At 38.7% G+C, this 24,318-nt stretch overlaps 2 protein-coding genes across 7 annotated transcripts in view; one reads left to right on the top strand and one right to left on the bottom strand.

The window, feature by feature from the left end:
• LOC135479181 (FERM, ARHGEF and pleckstrin domain-containing protein 2-like) overlaps positions 1-24,318 on the bottom strand; it is a 156,341-nt gene that overhangs the window by 63,460 nt on the left and 68,563 nt on the right. For 2 of the 3 annotated variants that reach the window (XM_064758956.1, XM_064758957.1), the window contains exons 4-12: positions 14,468-14,572; positions 13,198-13,316; positions 11,771-11,868; positions 10,778-10,901; positions 9,026-9,113; positions 4,984-5,139; positions 3,558-3,718; positions 3,300-3,374; positions 3,146-3,169 (exon numbers count right to left, since the gene is read on the bottom strand). In XM_064758956.1, the coding sequence (XP_064615026.1) occupies positions 3,146-3,169; positions 3,300-3,374; positions 3,558-3,718; positions 4,984-5,139; positions 9,026-9,113; positions 10,778-10,901; positions 11,771-11,868; positions 13,198-13,316; positions 14,468-14,572 (950 nt within the window). The remainder of the gene's footprint in view (positions 1-3,145; positions 3,170-3,299; positions 3,375-3,557; positions 3,719-4,983; positions 5,140-9,025; positions 9,114-10,777; positions 10,902-11,770; positions 11,869-13,197; positions 13,317-14,467; positions 14,573-24,318) is intronic. The other variant, XM_064758958.1, reaches the window with a different exon arrangement.
• Positions 16,841-23,747, top strand: LOC135479520 (uncharacterized). Of its 4 annotated transcripts, none has more exons than XM_064759390.1 (3): positions 16,841-17,021; positions 21,554-21,685; positions 22,153-23,747. In XM_064759390.1, the coding sequence occupies exons 2-3, from the start codon at positions 21,573-21,575 to the stop codon at positions 23,585-23,587; spliced, it is 1,548 nt and encodes a 515-aa protein (XP_064615460.1). In that variant the 5' UTR covers positions 16,841-17,021; positions 21,554-21,572; the 3' UTR covers positions 23,588-23,747. The 4 variants fall into 4 exon arrangements, with proteins under 4 accessions (XP_064615460.1, XP_064615459.1, XP_064615458.1 ...); XM_064759389.1 differs by having other exon boundaries at positions 21,493-21,685; XM_064759388.1 differs by lacking the exon at positions 16,841-17,021 and adding an exon at positions 17,701-18,324 and having other exon boundaries at positions 21,493-21,685.

Below are 24,318 nucleotides of genomic sequence, written 5' to 3'. Positions count from 1 at the left end.
AAGGTATCTTCATGCAAGCCATCTGAAAAATATTTGTTAAATTTATTTTCAGTGTTACTAGACTTCAGCGGATTTATCTATACTGCAAGCTACAGCAAGTTACTGGACGTGAGTTAAATCCATCTCCTGGGAGCGTGTTGTGACCAAGTAGTTGAGGTGCTCACTGTTCACTTGCTTTTATAAAAAAAACAAGACACACAAGAAGTGGGTATTATGCTTAAACAAGGAATATTCTGGATTCTTCTGCCTCCGATGTTCTTGGGATCTTAGTAACTATGATGGGACAATGTTCGGCTTTGTGGTTTTGTATGAATTTCACTGCAAACCACTTGACTTCTACCAGTGTTACATCTGTCACGCTGCGTACAGTTTGCCACTGACAAGGTCAGTGGTTTCTGCCACTTTGGCTGCCATTGTACACTGCATTTCATCTAAACCTAAAAATGCACTTTCAAAAGGACAATAAGACTTAAAATGATGCTTTTGATGTCAACATATAAGTCTTTTTCTGATAACTAATTAACCAAACTCCACACAAAACTTAAGTGGCCCTATAAAATGGATGAACCAATCAGAACCAAGCAAAGTGTGTCAACTGAAATATGCTAAACTTAAGGTGAAGTACAGAAAGTGGCGTTAAACAAAAATCATATAAGTTCGTCCTTACTCAATGTCTGCTTATCTCCACTGGATGGGCCTGCGAGCCATGAGGCTGTTAATCTCCAGTCCAGCAGATGAATATAGAAATCATCTTTAGTAGAAGGGCTATGAGGAGAACGACAGATCCTGGTTGTGACAAGCTCAAGTTAGTGGTGTCTATCAGAGAGATGTTCGGGACAGGTTGACATTGCTGCAACTTTCTTTGGATCAACGCCAAAAAATACGAAGGCAGCATGTCAAGAAAGCTTCAATGCTGATTGATTCAAACAAATGTTGGAGAGAAAAAGAATCCTCTATTGGAAGAACCAAGCTGCCACTCTGGATGAGTTTTTCTTTCTCCAAATTGCAACAGCTTTAGTTTCAGATGGCTTGATACTTAGGTATTTTTGTTCATTCCAAAAAAAAATAATCTCCCTCTCTGTCTTGTTGTTTACACTTTTCTTTCCACATACACATCATACATCTTCCACACAGCAATACTAGCAACACTGAAGCATTAGTTACTGGTGAAGTACCGATTTGAGAAGTTGGGCGTGACGGATTTATTCAGTGGCGCTCTCTTCGGCTCACACTCAGCTTTTACCTCGTGATCTCGCTCTCGGACTGGATAGCGAGGTTCCACAGGAGAGGGGGTGCTTCAAAGCATGGAGGCAAACACATTTACACAGGAGCCAGATAAATAACCACTAGGACTCAAAGTCCCACTCCAATGGACCCTCCTTTCAACCATGCATTGCGATATAATACATAACTCAGACAGGCCACAAACTCTACAGTGATATTTGTGAACATGAATACGAACAAACTTAAATATCACACATATTTCTGAAGTCCTCGTTATACATTCCAGGGGTTTGAAAATTGCGAATTTCCATCGAAACTGATGATTGGGGGGGGGGGGGGGGGGGGGGGGGAACAAAGTTCTAGTTTCCAAAGAAATAGGAGAGTGAAAACGAGTTGTGAAAGGGGAGCAAGAAGAGGAAACAGACATATTTTCCTCGGTATCGTCATCACGTCAAAATCTTGTGTTGTAAGTCCTACATCATGAACTCGTCCAGCATCTATTCCGACCACAGTCAAGACATTACCGAACAAAAAACATCAGTAACAGTGGCCCCACAGAATCACACAAAGTTTAAACCATAATCCTAATTCACACCACAAACTACCTACAATTTGGAATTTCACGAATACACAAATGGCTGCCAATGAGTGAACCTGTCACAGAAGAATGAACAAAAAGCTGAACAAGGAAATTCATGCTTGCTCAGAAAGCTTCAATTAATTCGCAGAACTACTAGGCCGGTGCAAATCATAGCTGCTTCACTGGATCACCTTCAGCCCACTGCTGCAACCTCATCTTTACAAATCCTTTACGCCCTTTACGCCCATAGAGAATCAAGGAGAAACAATAAGAACACACCAAAGCTTGAAATACAAACATCTTAGACATGGCTTTAATGAAGGACTGATACTTGCCTGATGTATCACAGAAATGACAAATTTCAAGATACGTTGCAAATATAGTTTATCTGCGTGGATAAATCGGAAACTACACAAAAGTGGCAGTTCCATTCCATGCTCAACAGCTTTAAACTTTTTCCAAACTTTTCCTTAACATGAAAACGACTAAGCAGAAAATCACATGAATTCCTGGATTTGAAAATCTTGAAATGATGAGAATCAGTACACCCATATACTGAGTACGGACGGACATACACAAAGACAGACACACATACACAAAGACAAACATATACTAGGTTGGAAACAAGTGCAGATAATGTGCATGAATTTATATAACCAATATTGAACAAGTAGAGAGTCAAGCTTACGATATGACAACCACTATGCACTATCTTGAATAATGAAATTTTAGTGATAACTTGTGAAGAAATGATAGCATTTTCCAGCACTTTTAAAACCCCAACCATTTTTATCCTTAAAAATAACACGTAATTGTCGTAATGCATACATAGATGCATATTTATATACACATAAGTAACACACCATACGGTTGTCACAAGAAAATTTCATTTATTTCTTTGTTTTTAATTGGGGGTAGGGGAGGGGGAGAAAAAAAAAAACTCCACTAAAATGCAGATTTAATAGCTCACTATGGTAAATGTTACAAGAATCATGAAAATCTATTGATTTTCCATTATTTTATCAACAAAAGTGATTTGGTGTATGATTTAATTTATTTTTGGAGGGACAATATTTCACCAAACCTAAACTTATTAACTGCACTGAAAGTTGAAGTCTGTGCAGCGTAACACTAAATATTGTCATATTAACATAATACTTTAATTCAAAATAAGCAACAAAAAAAATACAAAGTATGTGCACAAAATGATAAGCAGATGACGTTAGGTGTTTCCCATTTTCCAAATTATTCCAAATGAAACTGTGTGAAAAGCCAAAATAAATGGACAAAACCACCAAAAATGTTTCCCAAACCAGAAATATATTCAAAAAGAAGTCTTACGGTGATCGTGGAGTGGAAACTTGACTGAAGATGAAACAAAACAGTTTTATTAGAATTAGCGCCTCTGAAATTAAAACTGTGATTTTTTTTTTCCAAATGAGACTAACTGGCATATGAACTTATTTGTTCTGTCACAATTTAATTAAACATTTACCTTTCAAACTGCGATCTTTTGACGTAGTTTTCTCTGACGTATTCCATAAGTTGTTTCTGCGTTTTACCGCTATATCTGTAAAATAAAGGACATCTTTACAATAAAAACTGAGTGACTTTTCGAGAAATTCTAACAACTTCAAGAATCTTGAGAACAACATTTCAGAAAAATCTAAAACTTTGTCATTCCAAAGTATTTTTCAAGAACATTTGAGGCCCTGAAAATTCCTTCAAAATGTGAAAAAAAATTGACACTCACCTAAATGACGATCCTCTACTGACTACTCTAGTTTTGTTTCGAGGAAGTTTTTTGACAGTGTGACAACGGAAAAAAGCGTGGTGCTCCAAACACTTCTTCCAGAAGACTTTGCATTCGTTTCTGCTTGGAAAGTAAAATTCTACCGTATCCTTATAATACCCCTGTTTCAAAGAGAAAAAAAACAAAAAAAAAACAGAGTAGAGATGACAAATGTATCTGATGATAAACTCAATGTGAAGGCGCCTGCAGCTAAAAATGGAGCAGTTCTCAAAGTGAGGCAAACAGAACCTGGCGTTTTAAACTGGATGTAGCCAAGGTCACCTTGAAAATTACATGTACTTGCAGGGTGGATGAAAAGTCGCCAGCTTCAAAATAAGAATGCAAAAGCCTTACACATGTTAATAAGCACTTATTATGGCCACATGGCAGGATATGGACAAATTTATCACTAGGTATATGTGTGCCCCCAGGGATGCACAAATGAAAGCGATAAACTCTGTTCTTTTGAATCATGTTTTTTGCCACCTGATACATTCCTGAAATCAATATATGCAAAACTGATCACGTGACAAACCAAATTATCTTACTCCCACAGAAATCTTTCTCAATTAAACCCATACATTTTGCAGACCGCTTTTGCAAGTATATCAACCAAAACCACACACTTTTCAATTTCAGCATCTTCTCTAAACTTGTGAAAAATCCGAATAAAGCTGAAGAAACCAAGCAAAATCATAGACGGAACAAAGCTAAGCAAGGAAGAAACTAACGGGAAACTAGGAAAAGGAAGGTAGGAAGGCACTGTATTTTCTGTTACTCCAAATTACTCCACCCTTTCCCATGTACCTCGCAAGCCTCCTCCCTTAAGCCTTGAACAGATGAACGAATGCTTGAGGTTTAATGTCGTACTTAACAATTTTTCAGTCATATGACAACAAGGTGTCATTAGGTGTGTATACATAAGCTGTGTCTTCTCGTGGCTGGGCTTAATCCTTGAACTCAAAATTGCAATCTCCTTGATTTTGTGACACCAAGAGAAACCCTTAGCAGAATGAGCCAGCAGAATGAGCCAGCGAAACCACAGCTACTGTGTTGTAACATATGTCTATTTATTTGATTGATGCTTAATGTCATGCTAAAGAATTTTCAGCCCATAAAAACGAAGGTCAGGTTTACAAATGGTAGAAACCGGAAGAAAACCAGAGGAAACCGCAGTGCCTGCTGTAAACAACAGGCCCTTCCCGGGATTCTCACAAACATCAATACAGATCTGGATTTGAACATGCCTCTTCTTATTTAGCAAAGTCCTGTTCAATACAAAAAGTCAATGCTATACCTGTCTGAGCAAGCGTTGCAAACACGTACCAAAATCAGTAAATTAAAGGTGCAGTGAAGGCACTCCAAGCAAACAACGAGTAGTACTTACATAACTATCTGGATGAAGCTTGATGAGGAACTTTTTCCTTTTAAAACTAAGTTTCCTAATAATGGCCCAAGAGAAGGTGTTGATTTTGGTGTGTGACTGGAAAACTAGAACGCCCATGTGTGCCACGGCCAAGTTGAGCGGAACACCCTCATGGTCCTGTGGAGGAGACAACAAGCATACAAGAAAACATAAAATTTGTCACATTCAGTGCGTATAAAGATCAGCAATATCTTACACACAATATAGACACAAACAGGTCTTTTCCAGCAAAGGGGCTTGCAGAACTGGTCAGGGAGTAGCGTAAAACTTGGAGGTGTATACCCTTTGCATAACCTGATCTCAAATCTTCATTGTGAAAAAGCAGATTCTTTAATGGCAATGATGTTAAATCCTTTACCACACAAGGTACACATACACACAACCCTAGTCTTTACCATTCCCACACTGCCATATTCATGCATGGCACTGAACAATTGAACTCTGGTATTGCCTGAGGATTATCCATAACTGTAAGCACCCAGTTAAACATTCCTACAAAACATATCAAGCTACAAAAGAAGGTCACCACCAATACCAATGAAGAGCGAAATGACAAAAGAGCTTTACTATATACCACTCTTGACACTGGCAAAGTCAGCACAACATTTCTTTATTTCACTGAAATTTTAATGCCTTATTCCAGAATATTTCACTTTTATCATGGTGGTCAGATTTATGGGTGGTTGGAAACCAGGTTTCTAACAAAGCTTGTGGCAAACAGCATTCACTGAACCAGCATGTGCTGGATTTGAGCGAAAGACCTTTTGGTTAGCCAGCGAGTCCTCCCCTCCATCTCAGATTCAACAGATATCAGAGGCAACAGCTTGTACTGAACATTTAGCTAAATTAGCTGTTGTTTCCACAGAATCCCTCCACATGCCTTAAAAATGAGTTTTGGTAAGTCCTTCCACCTGTGACAGGAATACTGTCTATGGGCATCCATTGCTTTGATCAAAGACTCAGAAGCTTTATAAACAAAATACTACACGTTTTACACATTCATTTGAAGAGTGGCAAGAATCCTTGACTTACACTGCATAAAAGCATACAATTCCTCACTCAATACGCCAAAGAGGTTTCTAAAAGGCTACCACCCTCTGCCAGGATTCCAAAGGCAAATTCTAAACCATCAGCCTGCCCAAGCTGCTTGTGCAAATTATTCTCCCAAATATCCACAGGCCAGAAGTACAAGTTCAAAACATAAGCATTTATCAATTCCTTCAGTTAACCAAGTTTTCAATCTTAATTCCGAATTTCCCCGAAATCAATTTCCAGCGATAATGAATGTAAATGTGTCCCATTAGCAGATATCAACTCAGAAGACTGCCTACGCGCTCAGAGATACATGTATTAAGAGAGTATTGATCTGGCCTGAGCAGGGAATTCCTCTGTCTACTCCACAAAAATCACTAGTCACAAATATTCTGGAAGGTCTCCAGAACCGCTGATGGTGCATTCTCATCTTCACAGATAACAGTCCTCAAGAGGCACTTACGTTTTACACATTGATTTTTTTTTCTCTCCTCAGGATCTGCACCATGATCTCTAAAAACTGTCCATTTTTGTCTGATGTTATTAATAATTGGCTTGTCGTTTTAGGGAGCCATACACAGGCAGCATTCACCCGGGAGAAACGCTCCAAATTCGGCAATGAATTATTGACGGGGGAGGGACAATAGCAATGGAGTCCTCGTTTGAACACTGCAATCCCGTTAAACTCTGTGAGAGAACTTGCTCCGTTTTCTTGGTCGACCAGCGTGCTCAATCCACACCAGACCAAAGGTCAGCCACAGAAATGTGGTACCAACCCGCCCGAGTGCTCCTCGCTGATTTCATTGTTGACAGCCCATGTCAAGGTCACTGAAGCATTCCCTCCCTATCCTGCTTATCTCAGTCTAGGCGGGTTATTTCCAATCGAGTTGCAAAGCAGCAGTCTCTTCTAGGCTACTAAGACAAGACAATCACCTTTCCACTTCCAAAATGTTTGTCTAGAAATTGCAACACAACAGGTACAAGCACAATCTGATTTTCAGAGATTCTGGAGAGCTCCCACACCCCTGGGTCTATAATTATCCGTCCCAAAGCTGCCAAAGCATACAGTCTTGCGAGGAAACATTCATGTAGGCTCTGGAATTAGATATAATCCTCTGTTAACATGGACAGATATTAGTGGGGATTTGGCGGGACACAGCCACTCTGGGCCTCAGACACATTACTGTAGTAACAGTGATTTGGGAGTCCCGCGTTGAGCAAACAGGCGGATCAGCCGAAGCGATTCTCGTCAAATTCACAGCCCTCTTTCTTCCGTGCATGGTTTTATACCTAGGGATTGCGGAAAGTGCAAATCACATCTCCTGACTCCGTATGCCTCAGTGAATTCTCTGCAGAGTCCCGGACTTCAATTCTGCGGACCAGTTGCGCCAGACGACTTTGATTATCCCCCTTATCGTCGACAACAGGGGGACATAAATCAGTCTCCGATGACCCCAATTTTAAGGCTTTTCATATAGATGAATATCCTGCGGGACGTTTCTTCAGCACTACCAAAAATTCTGACAAATCCATAATAGCAAGGGCATCCTTTTATCTTCCCATGTCTTAGATTCTGACTGGTACAGAGCTTCAGGGCTACATCAGCTTCCCAGCATGGAAACCATGATCTATCTTCTCCTGGCACCATCATGTAATTGCTTCATAATTAGAAGTCATGGAATGAGTAAGTGACAGCGTCATGAGAAATGGTAGGGAATTCCTGTTCGAACAGCATTTAGTTTTAACTCGAACGCGGGATAATCAAATAAAAGACATTAGCCTGCTGTACTTCTTTCTCCAGGACGTCTATCTTCTCTCTTAACCATTGTCATGACATCTCTGCCGCACAACAGTTACCTGGGCACATAAACTCCGCCTCAACAAAACCTCGTCCCGCCTCCTTTTTCCCTAACATCACAACACCACAACTTGACACCCCATGAAGAATGCTATTCACTCTAATTACAGCCAATTTCCGGGGGTACGGGTCCAAATCCGGGCTGACAGACGACCCTGTCAACCCAATCCCGCCCAGCAGAAAACTTGTGCTTTGTCTTAATACAGTAACCAACTCTGAACTTTTTCAAATTAGTTTCAGCCTTCTACACGCTGACTTTTCATGACATTATGCCCTCCATGGACTCTCATCTCAAAAATTACATACTATGGATATACACTATATTCAATTCTCCTCCATGTTCATTAACACACTCTTCAAAAATTATTCAGTCAGACTGCTGATTCATTCATAGGTCAATTCAATCTATTTCAATTTACCATCAATCTATACAATTTCAAATCTAAAATCAGAAGTGGAATTACACTCCTGTAACACACAAGGATTGCAAGAATTCCAATGATTCACCATTGTTGGAATCTATGATTTACTTATAACATAATTTATGAGCAAAGTAAAATTAGCTGAACTTGACCTGTGCTGAATTCAACATGCCATTTTTGACTTACGTAGAAATTTGACCAATGATTTTGGGGCCCAAGAAATTACAATTTTGACAGCTTCATAAATGTTTTCTAAGATAAATGTGTCAAAATTTCAACTTGCAGTGCCCAACTGAGCATTGTGAGGAGGTCTAAAATTTTGTTAACCTTTTTGTGTGTTTGCATGCTTTTCATTTAGCACATGTATTAAAGGCACTGTTCTTGTAACTACCAAGTGAGCATAAAATTACTACAGGCATAAAATTTAACTGATATATTTCATGCCAAATTCAAGGGTTTTCCACAAAAATAGCACTTGATTTATGGTAGACGAAACCATCATTTACAGAGTAAACCACACCCTTCTATTAGCAACCTGATAAATCTGCAGCAAGTACATACAAACAGCAAGGACTGGATTTGAACCTGCGACCTAGCTGGTCAGGTTCCACACGAGACAAGAATTTAACAGGCAAAAGTAGCCCCTAAAACCATACACGTGTACCATCATTGTTGCATACGAAGCACCTACCTTTGCCAAGTGCATCCTAATGCCATAGAGTTCCACCTTGCGCGCCGTGTCCAGCATGTTTATGTCTGCCTCCGCAGGTGACTGACCTCTGCAACCAGACCAGTGGGTTCACCATAAGCTTGACCACAGTAACCACAATATCAAAATCGGCACTCAAACTATCATCTGAGCATAAAATCAAATCTACCATATCAATCAAATAAATATTCACCTAAAAATAATTAAACTAAGAATTAAATGAAAAATCTAAATTCAGATGGTTAGGACAGTGATAAAATTGATGGGCTCACATCATCCAGCTCTAGACAATTGGTATTCAACATCTGTAAACTTGAAGAAAAACTCACCTTGAAAATTTTGACAGCTAAATTTGTTTTTTAAAGGCAAGATTCCGTATTCGGAATGGTCCGCAAACAACCCATTACAACTTTCCACACTGGCAGCCATAGCAGTTTTTAGCTCCAAATGAGAAACTGATTTAGTTTTTTATTACTCATTTATTTTATCTATATATTTGATTAGTGTTTCATGCCATACTCAAAAATGTTTCACTTATGCACATGGGGCCAGCATCATGGTGGAAGGAAACCGGGCATAGCCCTGGGGAAACCTACAACCATCCACAGGTTGCTGTAGGACCTTCCACGTATGTCTGGAGTGGAAGCCAGCATGAGCTGGAATTGAAATCACAGTGACCGCATTGGTGGGAGGCTCCTAGGTCATTGCGCCGTGCGTGCTCAGCCACAAAGACCCCATTTTATTACTTAAATTACACCCACGATTTCAGGTCTGATCACTAGGTGTGCATCGATTTTTGTACATAAAGGCACAGTCATGCCAGCAAAATCTGGATTTGAAACTCCAACCTCACTTACGGCCTGTTTAAGAGCTCTTGAGAGGATATTGATAGATTTCAAAACACAATGTTGTAAACACAGAAGCAAACTCACAGAATCCACACCTTGTTTGAAGAGCTCTTCAGATGGCTCAGTCACTGAGGAAACTATCAGGTTTGATTTATTTCATTTACAATAATTCTTCAATGACCACTGCTTCCGATATTTTGCACTATTCTGAGAGAACTATGGGTTGTATAGAAATAATCTGCACAGCTATATGAAGATTGTAACTTTATTGACACAAAGAACTCATATCTTGTGTCATTTTCATAATAACTGTATGCATAAATTCCACTGAAAAAAGTGCTTTAGAGGTTTACAGACAACTTATTGTATTCATCACAATGGTGTTTTACGCTGTATTACGAATATTAACAGATTTAAGAATACAATTTTAAGAATTCTTGATGTGACGAACCTGATAGATTTCAGAACACAATGATACAATCTTACTTGTGTATGACCTTTAATAAACTTGCAGACCTATGACTGGTGGTAAGAATTCTTGATGTGACGAACCTGACAGATTTCAGAACACAATGATACCATCTTACTTGTGCATGACCTTTAATAAACTTGCAGACCTATGACTGGTGGTAAGAATTCTTGATGTGACGAACCTGATAGATTTCAGAACACAATGGTACAATCTTACTTGTGTATGACCTTTAATAAACTTGCAGACCTATGACTGGTGGTAAGAATTCTTGATGTGACGAACCTGATAGATTTCAGACCACAATAATACAATCTTACTTGTGTATGACCTTTAATAAACTTGCAGATCTAGGACAGGTGGTAAGAATTCCTGATGTGACGAACCTGATAGATTTCAGACCACAATAATACTTACATATGGGCTTTATGATAATCCATGATTTTTTTCTCCAACTCCTCATTTTGATTTGGCACATATTTAAAATTTGACAAGTAAGTATGGTCCACATAATCCTCCTCCAGAAAATCCCCAATATCAGCTGAAAATGAGAAGCGATTGATTCAATATACGTTTTCTTGCCTCATTAGTGTACTTAATGTCTCAAAGTTGCCAGGTATGTAGGCACAGAAAGATACAGTTTTGCGCAGAGAAAACCACCAACAATTGCAAGGTACCAGACAACTCTTCTGGCACGAAGCCATAGACAAAACAGCAAAGCTGGTCATCTCATTGGTCAGTGACCAATCAGCTTTGTTTAGAACTAAGTCATAGGAGAACACAAGAACCCCTTGAGAAGAACAACACATACAGTGACATTACAACTGGTTACAACCGTGTTAGGTGCGGAGCACATGTCAAGCTGAATGGTGTCTACAGGCATCCCAGAAGTGAACTGTTAGCCTGCCTGTGGTTTGCCAGAGGTTCACCTGTGGCTATGTATGTGCTGAATGTTTGCTGAATACCCAATATTATGATACCCATATTTCAAAGGTAAAACGTTAGTAGCAGACAGATTAAAAGTCCTTAATTTTACAATGAAGTGTAAAATTTCATGCATGTGTTGCGAGTAAACATAGCTACTGATGCTTGCAATGAATGATCCTCTTCTAAGAGTGAGACTTCCAAAATAGCACATCAAATTTACAAGTTCATTCTATCTTATTTATTTAATTCATTGGTGTTTTATGCTGCACTCAAGAATATTTCACTTATAAGACGGCAGCCAACATTATGGAGAGAGAGGAAACCGGGGGAAAGCAACAACTACCCAAAGGTTGCCAAGATTAATATATTGCATAAATGATATTTCTACAACCCTTTTCACAAATTAAAGTCCTGAAAAACAGATAGACAACACGACATCAGCTTGATAAACCTGAGCAAAGAGCTTGATTACACAGTGCTTACCCTGAGCAATGTAGGAGGCGAGTAAGGCAGCAGTGTTTTCACTACAGGTCATCAAACCCGACGCTAGGTCATGCTTGATCTGGAGGGCAAAGAGATATCTGAAACAGAAAGTGAAAGTCAATACAGCTTACTTCTAATGAGATTTTTCCGGATTGTTAAAGTAACATGCAAAGAAAATATCACAAAGCGGAAAAAAACACACTGTACTTAACAGCCTAAACTTGAGCTGCTGTTCTGAAGTGAACATGAAAATGTATAAAAGGTACATATAACATTCTAGAAGTTTTGAAAGTCGAGAAGATTGAATTCAACATGGGGATATTACACAGACAAGCAATTCACTCTTGAGTACCAGTAGCCATGTTGTAGAAGTCCTTATGACCTTGGCCAATCAATCACTGGCACTAAAAAGCGTCATCATAATTGTCTATACAGTCCCAACACTTATCAGCTGTTGATTGTTAGAGTGGTTTCTTATCATGGAACTGAAAATGGCTACCCATGTCACAATGCCTACGTGTTGGGCACTGTAGTAACTTGTCAGGGCTGGCTGGCGACAAAACTGCTTCGGGAAAGCCAGTACTTGATAAAGATATTGCAATGTCATATTATTTTTCATTAGCAAGGTCTCATCTATTATAGGAGTATCTACCCACCATCGGCAGATTCATAGTCAGTTCCAAAAGGGAAAATCCTGCTATCTCCAGTGAATTCCCTAATGTCAGTACAGCTAACTAATGTGAACACCCATGCAGGCCAGAGATGAAGAACCACTGAAAGAACATCGCTTTACCATCTTACAAAACTCAAAAACAAACATCGCTTGTTTGAAAACTGAATACAGCTGAAACTCTTGAGATGGGTATCCAGGGCTTTGTTTGTCTTTCTAATTTTCATGCCCAAACTGAAACCTTGCAAAATTGTTTAGTAATAATGGTAAAGCAGAGCTTGTAAATTTTGTGACATCACACTAGATAGTTAACGTGGCACAATGGTCTCACCACAACAGTGGTTAGGTAGTTTTCATTTAGCTATTTATTCCCTGGATAAGCACAATAGAACTTTTGAAATATTTTTATAGCCCTCTATAAAACTGGCATGGGAATTCCAGATTTAGTGCATGACTTTATGTTCAGTTTAAGGAAATAATGGTTTCATGGTCTGATGATGAAATACAATGTTTTCAGAGCAAGAGATATCACATTAATTAATTCTGGACTAAACAGCTTGGACATTGGAATGACTCACACAATTCAATGATAAAACATCATAAAAAATGGTTAAAGAGTCGACTAAACAGCTTGGACCGGAGAAAGATTCTCCAGATTTGATGTAAAAATGAATAAAACAGGAAATTAAGTCATTAACCTAAATCTTGAAAAAGGCCATAATAATTTTTTGTTTGTTTTGTTTGCAAAACAACGTACCTCGTATATTCATCCTCGAGTAGTGCTGGATCCGGCGTGTAAAACTTCACGAGGAATTGTAATGGAGTTTCTGATGAAGGTATCTGCTTTAGGATTGGCTTATCACGGTCTATCCAGCACTGAAAACATAATTTTATTGATTTATCTGTTAAGTTATATTTTACAAATTTTACACAGACGAGGTGTACTTGGCAGGTAAGTAACAAACCTGAAAACATACGTTTCACTCACTTCAACACTGGAGAAAAGAAAATCAAAGCTGTATAAAATATTGATCAAAAAAAAGTTTAATTTTAATAACCTACTAGAGTGGAGGTTAACAACTTCCTTAATTCTTAATTAATACTTTCTTCAGCAATATTTGAAGTTTTACAGTTCTACAATTTTAAATTTGTTAATGAATTGTGAATTCTAAATCTAAATAATTTGTTCTAGATGCATTTAGAAGGTAATGCAGTGTTGTTGAGGTGAAATTCCAATCTCATCTTTTACAACAGATGTCTCCTCATATACTGTCCTTCTTTCAACCTTCTGGCATGTTTACAAAGTGTTTACTCAAGCAGGTTCTAAAGGCATTATTCTGTGTGGACTGATAAAGTTATACTTTTTGTGAAGCCCTCAAAATGGCCAACCCGACCAATGTAGTTTTGTCTCCAAAATCATATTAAAAATGTGCATAAATTGAACTGAAATTTGCTCTTTCATATGTGAAAAGGGTTAAGGAATGAGGTTACTGGTCATGATTTACTGGTCAAATAAAAGAAAGCTAAAATATGAAGTAATATTCACCATACAGACAACTGATAACTATACATAAAAATGCTTTTGTTTATTTTTTTCAGATTTTTTTAAGAGTGTTGAAAGGCATTTAAATATTTGAATACTATAGTGGGCTTTATGAGCCATACTGATGGTATCTAAGAACTCGGACATCAAACCACCGTTTTCTTTGCTGATTTTCACCAGAAGGAAGAAATTTCTGGGAACTTTATTTCAGTGATCTTTTACTCATGGGTAAAAAGAATAATTCCAACATTCAGTGTCATGATTAGAGTTGGATAAACTTCTTGTGACGTCAGAGTTCCTAAACTCTGATAGTATGGTCCATGAAGAGCGCTTAGAATTCAAATGGTTGAGCGCCTTAATTCTTTGCACAAAAATGTAAAAAAATAGATGAAAATATATTCATGCATAGTTTTAAATGGTCCATTCAGAGATGCCTATTTCGATTTTTAAGGGGTCTTTTCCTTACAGTTGTGTCCACACATACCTGCAAGCCCTCCTCGTCTGTGAAGGCCAGATCAAAATAATCTGCCTCCACCAGTTGTATGTGTTTGCACACCGCATCCCACAATGCCTGTCCAGTTGCCTTGATCTGCAAAATACAAAAGAAAGGTCGCCTTAGAGGACACCTGAAACATCTGGTTTTAATCTCTGAACATTCAACACTTGTGTATGTGTGTTTCAACACTTAAAGGTACAAACAATAATTATTGGGGCATAAAAATGAACTGAAACTACATTTTTCTTACGGCCTCTGCGGCCAATCTGGAAATTTAGTAACCTGCACTGGCGACATCAATGGTGATAGATGTCAAAATAATTCTATGGGCAGAAAAGCCCACATGGAAGGGCGCTACCGCTGGTCCTGCATTCATAGTATGCTCATCTATGGTGTCATTTCCAACCAATGTTGGAAAATATGCATAAATAAGTGGGGTAATTCAGAGTTATAAAACTTTTAGATAGAACACCTTTTGGCATACCTTCGTTACTTCCCTTAAAACTATAATTTTATTCATCGTTGGCACTATGGATACAGGTTTAGTTATTACCAAGGACACGGTTTAGCTTGTAGTTCAACTTGTTACCATGGACACAGAGTTCACTTTTTATCAAGAACATTATTTTCAGAAAATAACTGAATTCTCCAAGATTATATAAACATTAAGTATACATGTACCTAGATTGCACCTTGTGTGGACAAACAGAACAATGAACCATGATGCAATGGATTAAAGCACAAATCTTATTTATATGAATTTAAAGAATTCTGAGAAGTATTTTTGTCTTTTACAACAGCCTGAGGGTTGAAGTGTGGAGAAACTGGGCAAACACCCACTTTCCTTTAACCAGGTTTGGGACAAGGGTACAAGTAAGCTTAAGTGAACTGTATCCAAGAATGCAGTCTGATGAAGTGTAACTGAGCCCTATCTGTGAAGAAAAAAAAAGTCCCATCTCTGTCGACAAAAGCCGAGCCATTTTAACGCTCTCTAAAGCAAGCCATGTGTTCTGGGTTTATTAAAAATGTAAAACAGGGCTATAAACTCCAATGAAATGGGCTGACTTTCACCTTGACTCGGAGCTGGTGTTAAAGTAATCAGACTGCTATAACCCAGTACATTTACAGATCAATGAAAGCAGTGAGGTATTTGTAGCTGTTGCAGCCTTGGTCAATACTTGTCCTTGGGGTGGGAGGGGTCGCTAGTGTTACTAGCAAGTTAAGGTTTAAATAGCAAAGCCATCTGTTACCAGTCAGTATCACACCGCCAGAATCCGGATAGCGCCCACAGGACATGTAAGACGACAGATGCCGTGAACCTTAACCCGATTGTAATCAGCCTGTTGCGTTGTACATGATCAGAATGTATAAGCAATAATTTATCGGCCAGCCCTACCCTTTTCATCATATGGAAATAGTTATAACTATACCAGCAAGCACTAAACAAGCACTGAACTGAAACACAGACAAAATCTTAAGACCCAAACTTTTAATACCAAATGGTATATTTGAAAGTTGCGATATGATTTTACTACTTATAAATAGTAATGTTTTTATTACTAATATTTGTACCATTGAATTATATTCATCAATTCAAGTTTATTTAATTGTATTAGCACACAATAATAAGACTGCATGTTTAGTGCAAATTAAAACTGCATCAATCTATTCAGTTTTCTGTACCGTAAAAAATACTTTGCTACACTGTTTAATTAATTAATCTTCACACAAAAAAAAAAACCTGGCCTCAAACAGAAAAATTAGCGAATGAATATTGAAGTAAATGTCTAACATTAGAGTAAAAGACCTAAAATTTCGACCCAAGGAGCGTTGTACTCAGAGACAAAAGAAAGTCCTGAAACTATTTTTATATCAGTAGGATATAATCCTAACTCCCAAACAGGTTTAAAACCATCTTTTTAAGATCAATAGTACTCTGAAATAATCAACTCATTCATCAATAAAATTCTGGGTCATCCACAACACTATGATTTGCCATGTGCATACCATATACCCAAACCAAAATGTTGCCCTGTCTCTTCATAGCCCAAAACATTGACACACTGATCAATAATCCCAATTGTTACAAATGAAACGGATCAACTAGCTTTTGTTAAAGAGTCTAACCCAGCTGTTGAGTCCTGGGTGGTACTTTGGACTAAATAAAGTCAGGACAATACATGACGACGGAACACACCAGTATATCAATCTCTGCCTTAATCAATACACCAGGGTGTATCACGGACACAAAAACCCGGTAAATGCATCAGATCTGCACTTTCTGTCCAGTAAAATACAGTTGACCACAGGGACCTGTGGGTATATACAGAGAGCTGACTGGCCTTTGTGCCTCATCTCGAACGAATCAACACTGTCCGACACTCGACTTGAATGTAAGAAGTGAATTATTCAGCATTCATTCGGTAGTATCACATGGTTAATTCATGCGCACCCATGTGAGCGGAGGACAGATATACTCTCGAGAGTGATTCCACCCGGGCAACGACAGTGTTTAACAGACAATACTTGTTAACCTGGTCAGGTAAGATGTACAATTTATGTACAATTTATGCACAAAATAGTTCTGAAATGAGCTCACATTTGGTATGACCACGTAGAAATGATAATAATGGTGGCATCTGTTTTATGTAACAAATTTGCGTTATAGGTTACATTCAAAAAGACTGTAGAAACAACCTCCTAATACATATTGCTCATGCAACAGACAAGTCATATATAAACTTTTGATGATAAGTATTAAACCAAAGAAAACTCGACCGTATACACACAATTAACAGAGAGTTTTTAAATACGGATGACCTTGGGCCAACAGTAAGGGTTTTATTTGTTATTTATTGGGAAGAGTTTGGATAAAGATTCATGTCTTAATAATACTTGAATTCACAAAAGTTTTGACTATATGGGTTTCTGGAGTTGTAGAAAAGCAGGAGAAAACCATTAAAACACAACTGTAACATGCTCTGTCACCATGGAGACAGAACTGTTTTCAGTTTATGAGAGTTGCCCAGTCTTGAGGCTCAGGATAGGTTCAGAGTTACAACTCCTTGTACTGAGCTTGCCTAGCATGCAGCATGAAGTGTGAACTGGCACAAATTTGACATGGGCAAGTGGACATCATAAAACAGGAAAGCTGTGAACAAGCCTAATCTTCTCACACACTGAGTGTGGGCACACATGCTGTGTCAGTCAAACTAGTAGGGAGAAACCCTAGCCCCAGTGTTTTAGACTGTCAAGGGTACAAATGGTGCGCCAGGAAGGGAGGGGGAATATTCTACAAGAGCTCCCAGCAGACTAAATCCAGGAAATAATTTTGGCTTATCACTGGGAAACCAGGGCTACATGTAACAAGCACAAGGAGACAACAGAGAACTTGAAACCACCCCCATCCATTTTCTCCAAGCAGTCAGGAAGGAACTGTAGAGTACACATCCTCAAATGCGGAAGTCCATATTTCCACATCGGCAAGAAACTTGATGCGGCCCAGGTGTGAACACTCTATTTACCTCCCTAGGCCAGAGAGGTCTGTTAAAGCCCCTGGGAGTTATTATGAAGTGAATTGCAGAGAAAATTCCATAGCACAGCTGTAAAGACCTGGGCACAGTGAACAGCCAAGGGAATTCAACAGAGCATATCACCTTACAGAAATTATGACTTTCCCAAAATAATTTCAAGCAGCCATGTTGACAGTGAAGAAAGTCTAAGTTGTAATGTGTGACCAACGTCAAAAAAGAGTCCTGCCTGGAATATAGCATTTCCTGAACAAGACAGAACAGCTCTTCAGCAGCAATCTATGACTATACCATGAGAGTTAACACTGGCTATATGTAAGTACATTCTGTGACAATATTAAATTTATCTTGAAACAAAGACAAAATATTTAATAAAATCACTATAACACAGGCCCCGGGATGACAAAGCAATCTTAGACTTAAAGTAAAAATTTCAATCAATGAATTCAGTATGTTCCTTTCCATTATTTTAGCTACTATTTGTTTTACAATGACATTTACAGGATGTAGGTTGTCAAGCACCATATCAACCTTGTTATGTAACATTTTTCTTCTTAAGATGCAGAGCCACTAGTTTAAACCACTGATGTTGAATAAATACTGGTATGATAATAAATAAATGGCAAGTGTCTTAATAAATAAATGTTTTCATTGTTGATGATTGGCCACCAGACAAAACCATTGATTTTAAGGGCATATGGCCAACAACAGAAAATCTGAGCATTTGATGATTTATGTTTCTTTGGCATTTATTTATTTATTTATTTGATTGGTGTTTTACGCCGTACTCAAGAATGTTTCACTTAAACAATGGCAGCCAGCATTATGGTGGGAGGAAAGCGGGCAAAACCCATGACCATCCGCAGGTTGCTGTCAGACCCTTCATGGAGTGAATGGGTAAAGGCTACGTCACAGCTTAGGTCGCACAATCTGACAGAGCCCTGGGGGGAACCCATGACCATCCGCAGATTGTTGGCAGACCATCCCATATACGGCCGGAGAGGACGCCAGCATGACCTCTACTCACACCGACTGCATTGGTGAGAGGCTCCTGGGTCATTACGCTGCGCTAGCGCACTAACCAATTGAACCACGGAGGACCCTCTTTGGCATTTCATCAAAGACACTATACTCAAGCCTTGTTTATAGTCATATATACCCTAATTCCTCACCTTTTTTGTATTTGAAAAAACAACTTTCAGTGAAATTTATGCTCAGTTTTAATTTGATTTTGGAGACAAAACTACACTGGTTGGTTTGACCAATTTCAGGGCTTCACAAAAAAGTATCTTTTTATCAGTCTACAGAGCATAACGCCTTCAGAATATGCTGGAATAAACACCTTGCACATGCGAATAAGTTGAAGAATTACAGTATACAGGTATATCAAACCATTTTTCAAGCACAAGCTTAAAGAACAGCATTGACAGAGCACTGAGTGCACTTTATCAGGCCGACTGGCGGCCACTCTTCAGACTTGCCAATTTAGCCCTGTTATCTCAGCACACCAACAACAATAAACTGAGTATCAAGTTTACGCCAAACTTCTGTGAGGTAACAAACTGACACAGACAAGAGTGTTGTCAGGTCGGACAGACACGGACGAGAATGCTCGGCAATGTTTGCCTTAAGGAATGGCAGATTTTATTGACAGAGTTTCTCAAGAATATCTTACACAATCAAAAACATCCAGGATTTGTTGGCCATCTGCCAAGGGAAATCAGCCAATCGTATCAGTGATCAGCTCTAAAGCCCTGTTAATTTGCAGGCGCCTTCAGAATGCACCGATGTAAGTGACTGGTTTGTTTGGAGGAGCGACAGTCTATTGCTTGGGAAATGACAAACATTGCCAGCAGACAATTATCAAATTCCTCCTCAAAGCCATCGTGGTCTTTTCTTGCGAGGGGAAAGACTGGCGTCAGTCCATGATTATGTTTGTAAGACAGCAAACAAATTCCACGACTCCAGAAGCACGACGGAAAGAAAGAGGGAGCCAGCAAAATGAAAAAAAAAATGAAAAAACCCCAAAAAACAAATACACAGAAAAAAACTACAGAGAAAAAAACACTCACACGAATAACAGCATGATTTTAAGTATATTAAACCAAGTTGCACAAGCCTAACAAGGTTTTATGCAAGGAGCTTCAACCTGATCAATCACTTGCTGTATATATGCTCTATACACTGCCATGTCTGTAAGTGCATTTCTATCGGTCCTCATCCAGTATCCAGTGTACACTGCCTGCTTGGAGGTGACTACATGTGCCTCAATATTCCTTTTTGTATGCTTTTATACTTTCAGCAGAAGGCACATTAAACTGTGTCATTTCTGGAGAGATTTCCTTGAATTATAATACTTCATATATAGAATGAATGGTCATGGCGTAAAAGGTTGTTTCAAAAGTTCCTGCTGATAAGCCTTGGGTCACGAAGCTTGTCGGGTGCCTAGAATTCTGACCCTCATCATCTGCAGTAAATCTTCAACCTCAAAAGCATTTGTAAGGTGAATTTATGCATACAATTATAATGAAAATGACACCAAAAATAGTTCATTTGTGTCATTAATTTATTTTATTTATTTATCTGATTGGTGTTTTACGCTGTACTCAAGAATATTTCACTTATACGACGGCGGCCAACATTATGGTGGGTGGAAACGGGCAGAGCCCAGGGGAAACCCACGACCCCCGCAGGTTCATGTGTGTCACTAAAGATGCAGGCTTAATAAAACTGCATGAATGATATTCTTACACATATTCACTCAAAATAAAAATAGAATGTCAAAATATTAGTCGCGGAGGCAGTTGAAAAGGTTGAAGAGTGACGGTGAGTAAAATATTCTTGAGTACAGTACAATACACAAATCAAACAAATAATATGTTTTTGGTATTTTAAAACTGCAGGCTGCTGAAATATTCGCAAGGTGCTGTACGGCTTATAGTTTTCAAGCCCCATTCCCTACCTCCCTCCCCATCCCAGAACAATTTCTCACCCAAGTTTATACCAGCATATGGCTACCATCTGTGGGTGGGAAGTTTCCTAAATTTAGTTATGTTCACCTGTTTGCAGTAAACCGTTAACTGGCAAATGGACAAGGTGTTGCCTCCGCATAATCTGTACAGTCAAGGTTATTATACCATTATATAACCAGCTGCAACAGCTTACATGTATATGGAGCATATGGGACAAAATTGGCGAATAATCAATCTTAACCACGTAGACATGTATAAAAGTGCAATGGTTGAAGACATCTATGATGAAAGTCCATTTGTGACAGACTGCTTCACATCAGTTATACATGTTTCAATACTTAAAACTTTGCACTTGTATCAGATGGAATCCACGATTCTCTTCTTCTTCACACCAATCAGAACTTTACTTACTTTTCCTCTGGCGATGTCAAGATATTTAGGATAATCCTTCCTCCGAAAACATGGTTTTGTACTGAAGAATATATATTACTTTATTATTTTATATCCACAGACTAAATCAAGACTAAAGCATGAGGTTTGGAAAGATTCTGAAAGTGAAGTTTTTGTTACAGTCATCCTTGTGAGGTCCTGATGGCTTTACGCAGTGACATCATCCGATGGTTAACTCTGGGCATCTTTGCCACAACAATCCTAATGCTGGGACAACTGGCTTGGGTTGTAAGAGACAAAGATCCAAGGTACAGGTACGTTTCTATATACTTCATAAAATGGTATTTTTTACATTTATCTGATTTGGGTTTGGTCACACTAAAAAATGTTTGGTAAATGTAACAGTAGTAAATTTTAGTGGGAGTGAAGAGAGGGGACATGAGACTGGAGTGTTAGGCAAATAATGTGCATAATTTCCCCATTTCTCTATGCACTATTAAAGTCGATTCACCAGTCATTTCTGAAAATTTTGGCCATCCGGGGAAAATACGCACAAAATACAAGAGACATAAAATATGCCTGAACTTTTTTTTTTTGCGCAAAACTGTCTTCATTTCTCTTAAAAGCAAAATCTTTGTTTCAGAATTTCTTTTCATAAAATCAAATGAATAAAAATGTCAAGATCAACACTTGATAACTAAGCCATTAATATATCTTGCTCTATGCTGAAGGATCAAAAATTTAATAAGAGCACTGACCAGGTTTATCCTTTCTTCAATAGGAGTGTGAGAAAACCGGAGAAGATTCTAAATGATCTAGTCTTAAGGGAGCACGCCACAGATGATAAAGACAATGAAGACAATGACAACAAGGTTCGAAATGACAATCAAATCTCATACAACGGCAAAATAAATGAGCCATTTGGCTCGAGATCATGTATACCTGATCCAAAAATGATATCAACCATGCCAAGAAGGCCATATAAAATATTCATCTATGATCTGCCGCGCAAGTTCAATTACGACGTTTTGGAGTGCGTGAAAAAGGATGACTGCTTTGATTTGGACTACTGTGGCATGGGACAGGAACTGTTCAGGGTAGGAAATGTTTCTGTTCGGAACACGAACCAGTTCGCCTTGGAGGTCATACTGCATCATCAGTTACTGTTCAGTCCATATCGTGTCTTGGATCCCTCGGAAGCCGATATCTTCTACATTCCTGCCTACACAGGGCTTTCCTGTTTTTGTCGTCGCCAAACAGGAACCACAAACACCAGAGTACTCATAACGGAGCTATTTCACTGGCTGAACCTACAGAAGCCCTACAGGAACGGCAAGTTGCACATGTCTGCCTTAGCTAAAATCGAAAGAGAGCAAGCCAGCGATCGTTGCCCTCTACTCACATTTCCACAAGCTCGAAACATCGTATATGCAACAATCGAGGAAGAAGCGGACAGATCACATAAACACTATCTTAACCTTACCGGCCACAGCGTTGTTGTTGTTCCCTACCCTTCCTACGGTCATATTGTGTCCGGGTCAAGCCAACTGGACCTTTCAGAGCCTTTGTTGTCCATTCCTCCACAAGACAGGAAAGTCTTCATTCTGCTGGCAGCTGGTTCTAGGAAATCAAACCCTTTCAGGGTGAAACTCATGAGCCAATTCGACCCCAAATCCAGAACCAAGTCGTCCTATGACAACTTTTTCTCACGCTCCGCCAACGAAGACACAGACATGGTATTTCTGTATACTCAGGAATGTCAAGATGACCATCAATGGACGACCATTCCGTGGATGCAACACTCTGTGTTTTGTCTGCAGCCACCGGGAGATTCTCCGACAAGGAAGTCTTTCTACGATGCCATAATGGCCGGATGTATACCGGTCTTGTTCAAAGATCACAAACAGGTCAACTATCCTTTCCAGGATGTACTGGATTACAAAAAATTCACAGTTACACTTTCTTATTCAGATATAGACAGAAAGAGGCGCCTTGTACGAGATTTACTGGAGAGAATTCCACAAAAAGAGATTCAGAGCAAGTTAAACGCGATACAAAAAGTAGCCGCAAAACTGCAATATTCATTACCTGTTGAATCAAGTTCCCAGTTAAAAGGTGCTACACAACTGTTAATGAAAGAAATTGGCTACTATTTTGCAACTTGGCAATTACATAAAAACAATCCAGAGTTTTATAACAATGATCAAATGGATTAAAGTGTTTTTCAGATAATTTAATTCTCTTCCGAATGTGAATTCTGTTCAGCATTCTGAGTTATTAACAGGTAAGAAAACAAAAAAAAATGAGATGAAACACCATTAACACTCTAGGAAAATAATTCAACTTGCATTTAAAGAATATTTTCAACTGAGCAAAATGCCAATTCTACAGCGACCAGTTGAGTATCAATAACCTCACGTCCTATTTCCTTGAAACAGTTTGTTTCGATATCTGCCAGTATTTGCTGAATGCCTCCATAACGCTACATGTATTTGCATTTTGAATACAGAAAACTAGCTAGCAATGTCCCTCATGTTATTCAAGTGGCAACATCCAGATATGAAGTTGCTGGTCACAATATGATGAGAAATGACCACCATAGAAATGGCCACCATAGAATTCAATGTTTCAACAAGTACGTTATTCAGGTGACAAAAAACTGGAAAAAGTCAAACTGTATTCCTGGAGAGTGTCTGATGCTCTTTCATCTGATCTACACTGAAGTTGAGTGTTCTCTTTGCCTTTAACTCATTGGTTCTACAGTTTTCTCAAATGCATTTCACCGACACGTGATACTGTAGCCCGGATTTATAACTATTTCATTGGCGTTCCACGCTATACCTGAGATTAGTTTACCTGCATGACAGCAGTTAGGTTTAAGAGCCATAAAACTACTGCATCTTAACAGGTATGTACCTGACAAAATTCTTGACTTTGAATGATACAC

The sequence above is a fragment of the Liolophura sinensis genome, chromosome 12 (assembly GCF_032854445.1).
Source record: "Liolophura sinensis isolate JHLJ2023 chromosome 12, CUHK_Ljap_v2, whole genome shotgun sequence".
In the NCBI taxonomy this organism is placed as follows: Eukaryota; Metazoa; Mollusca; class Polyplacophora; order Chitonida; family Chitonidae; genus Liolophura; species Liolophura sinensis.
Note: the sequence above shows the minus strand (reverse complement) of the source record. Positions and strands in the feature narration are given on the sequence as shown.

Bases quoted from the DNA above. Each gene is read 5' to 3' on its own strand.
- LOC135479520 (XM_064759390.1), top strand. From the start codon at position 21,573: ATGGCTTTACGCAGTGACATCATCCGATGGTTAACTCTGGGCATCTTT. The intron at 21,686-22,152 runs GTACGTTTCTAT...TTTCTTCAATAG, and splicing joins GACAAAGATCCAAGGTACAG to GAGTGTGAGAAAACCGGAGA.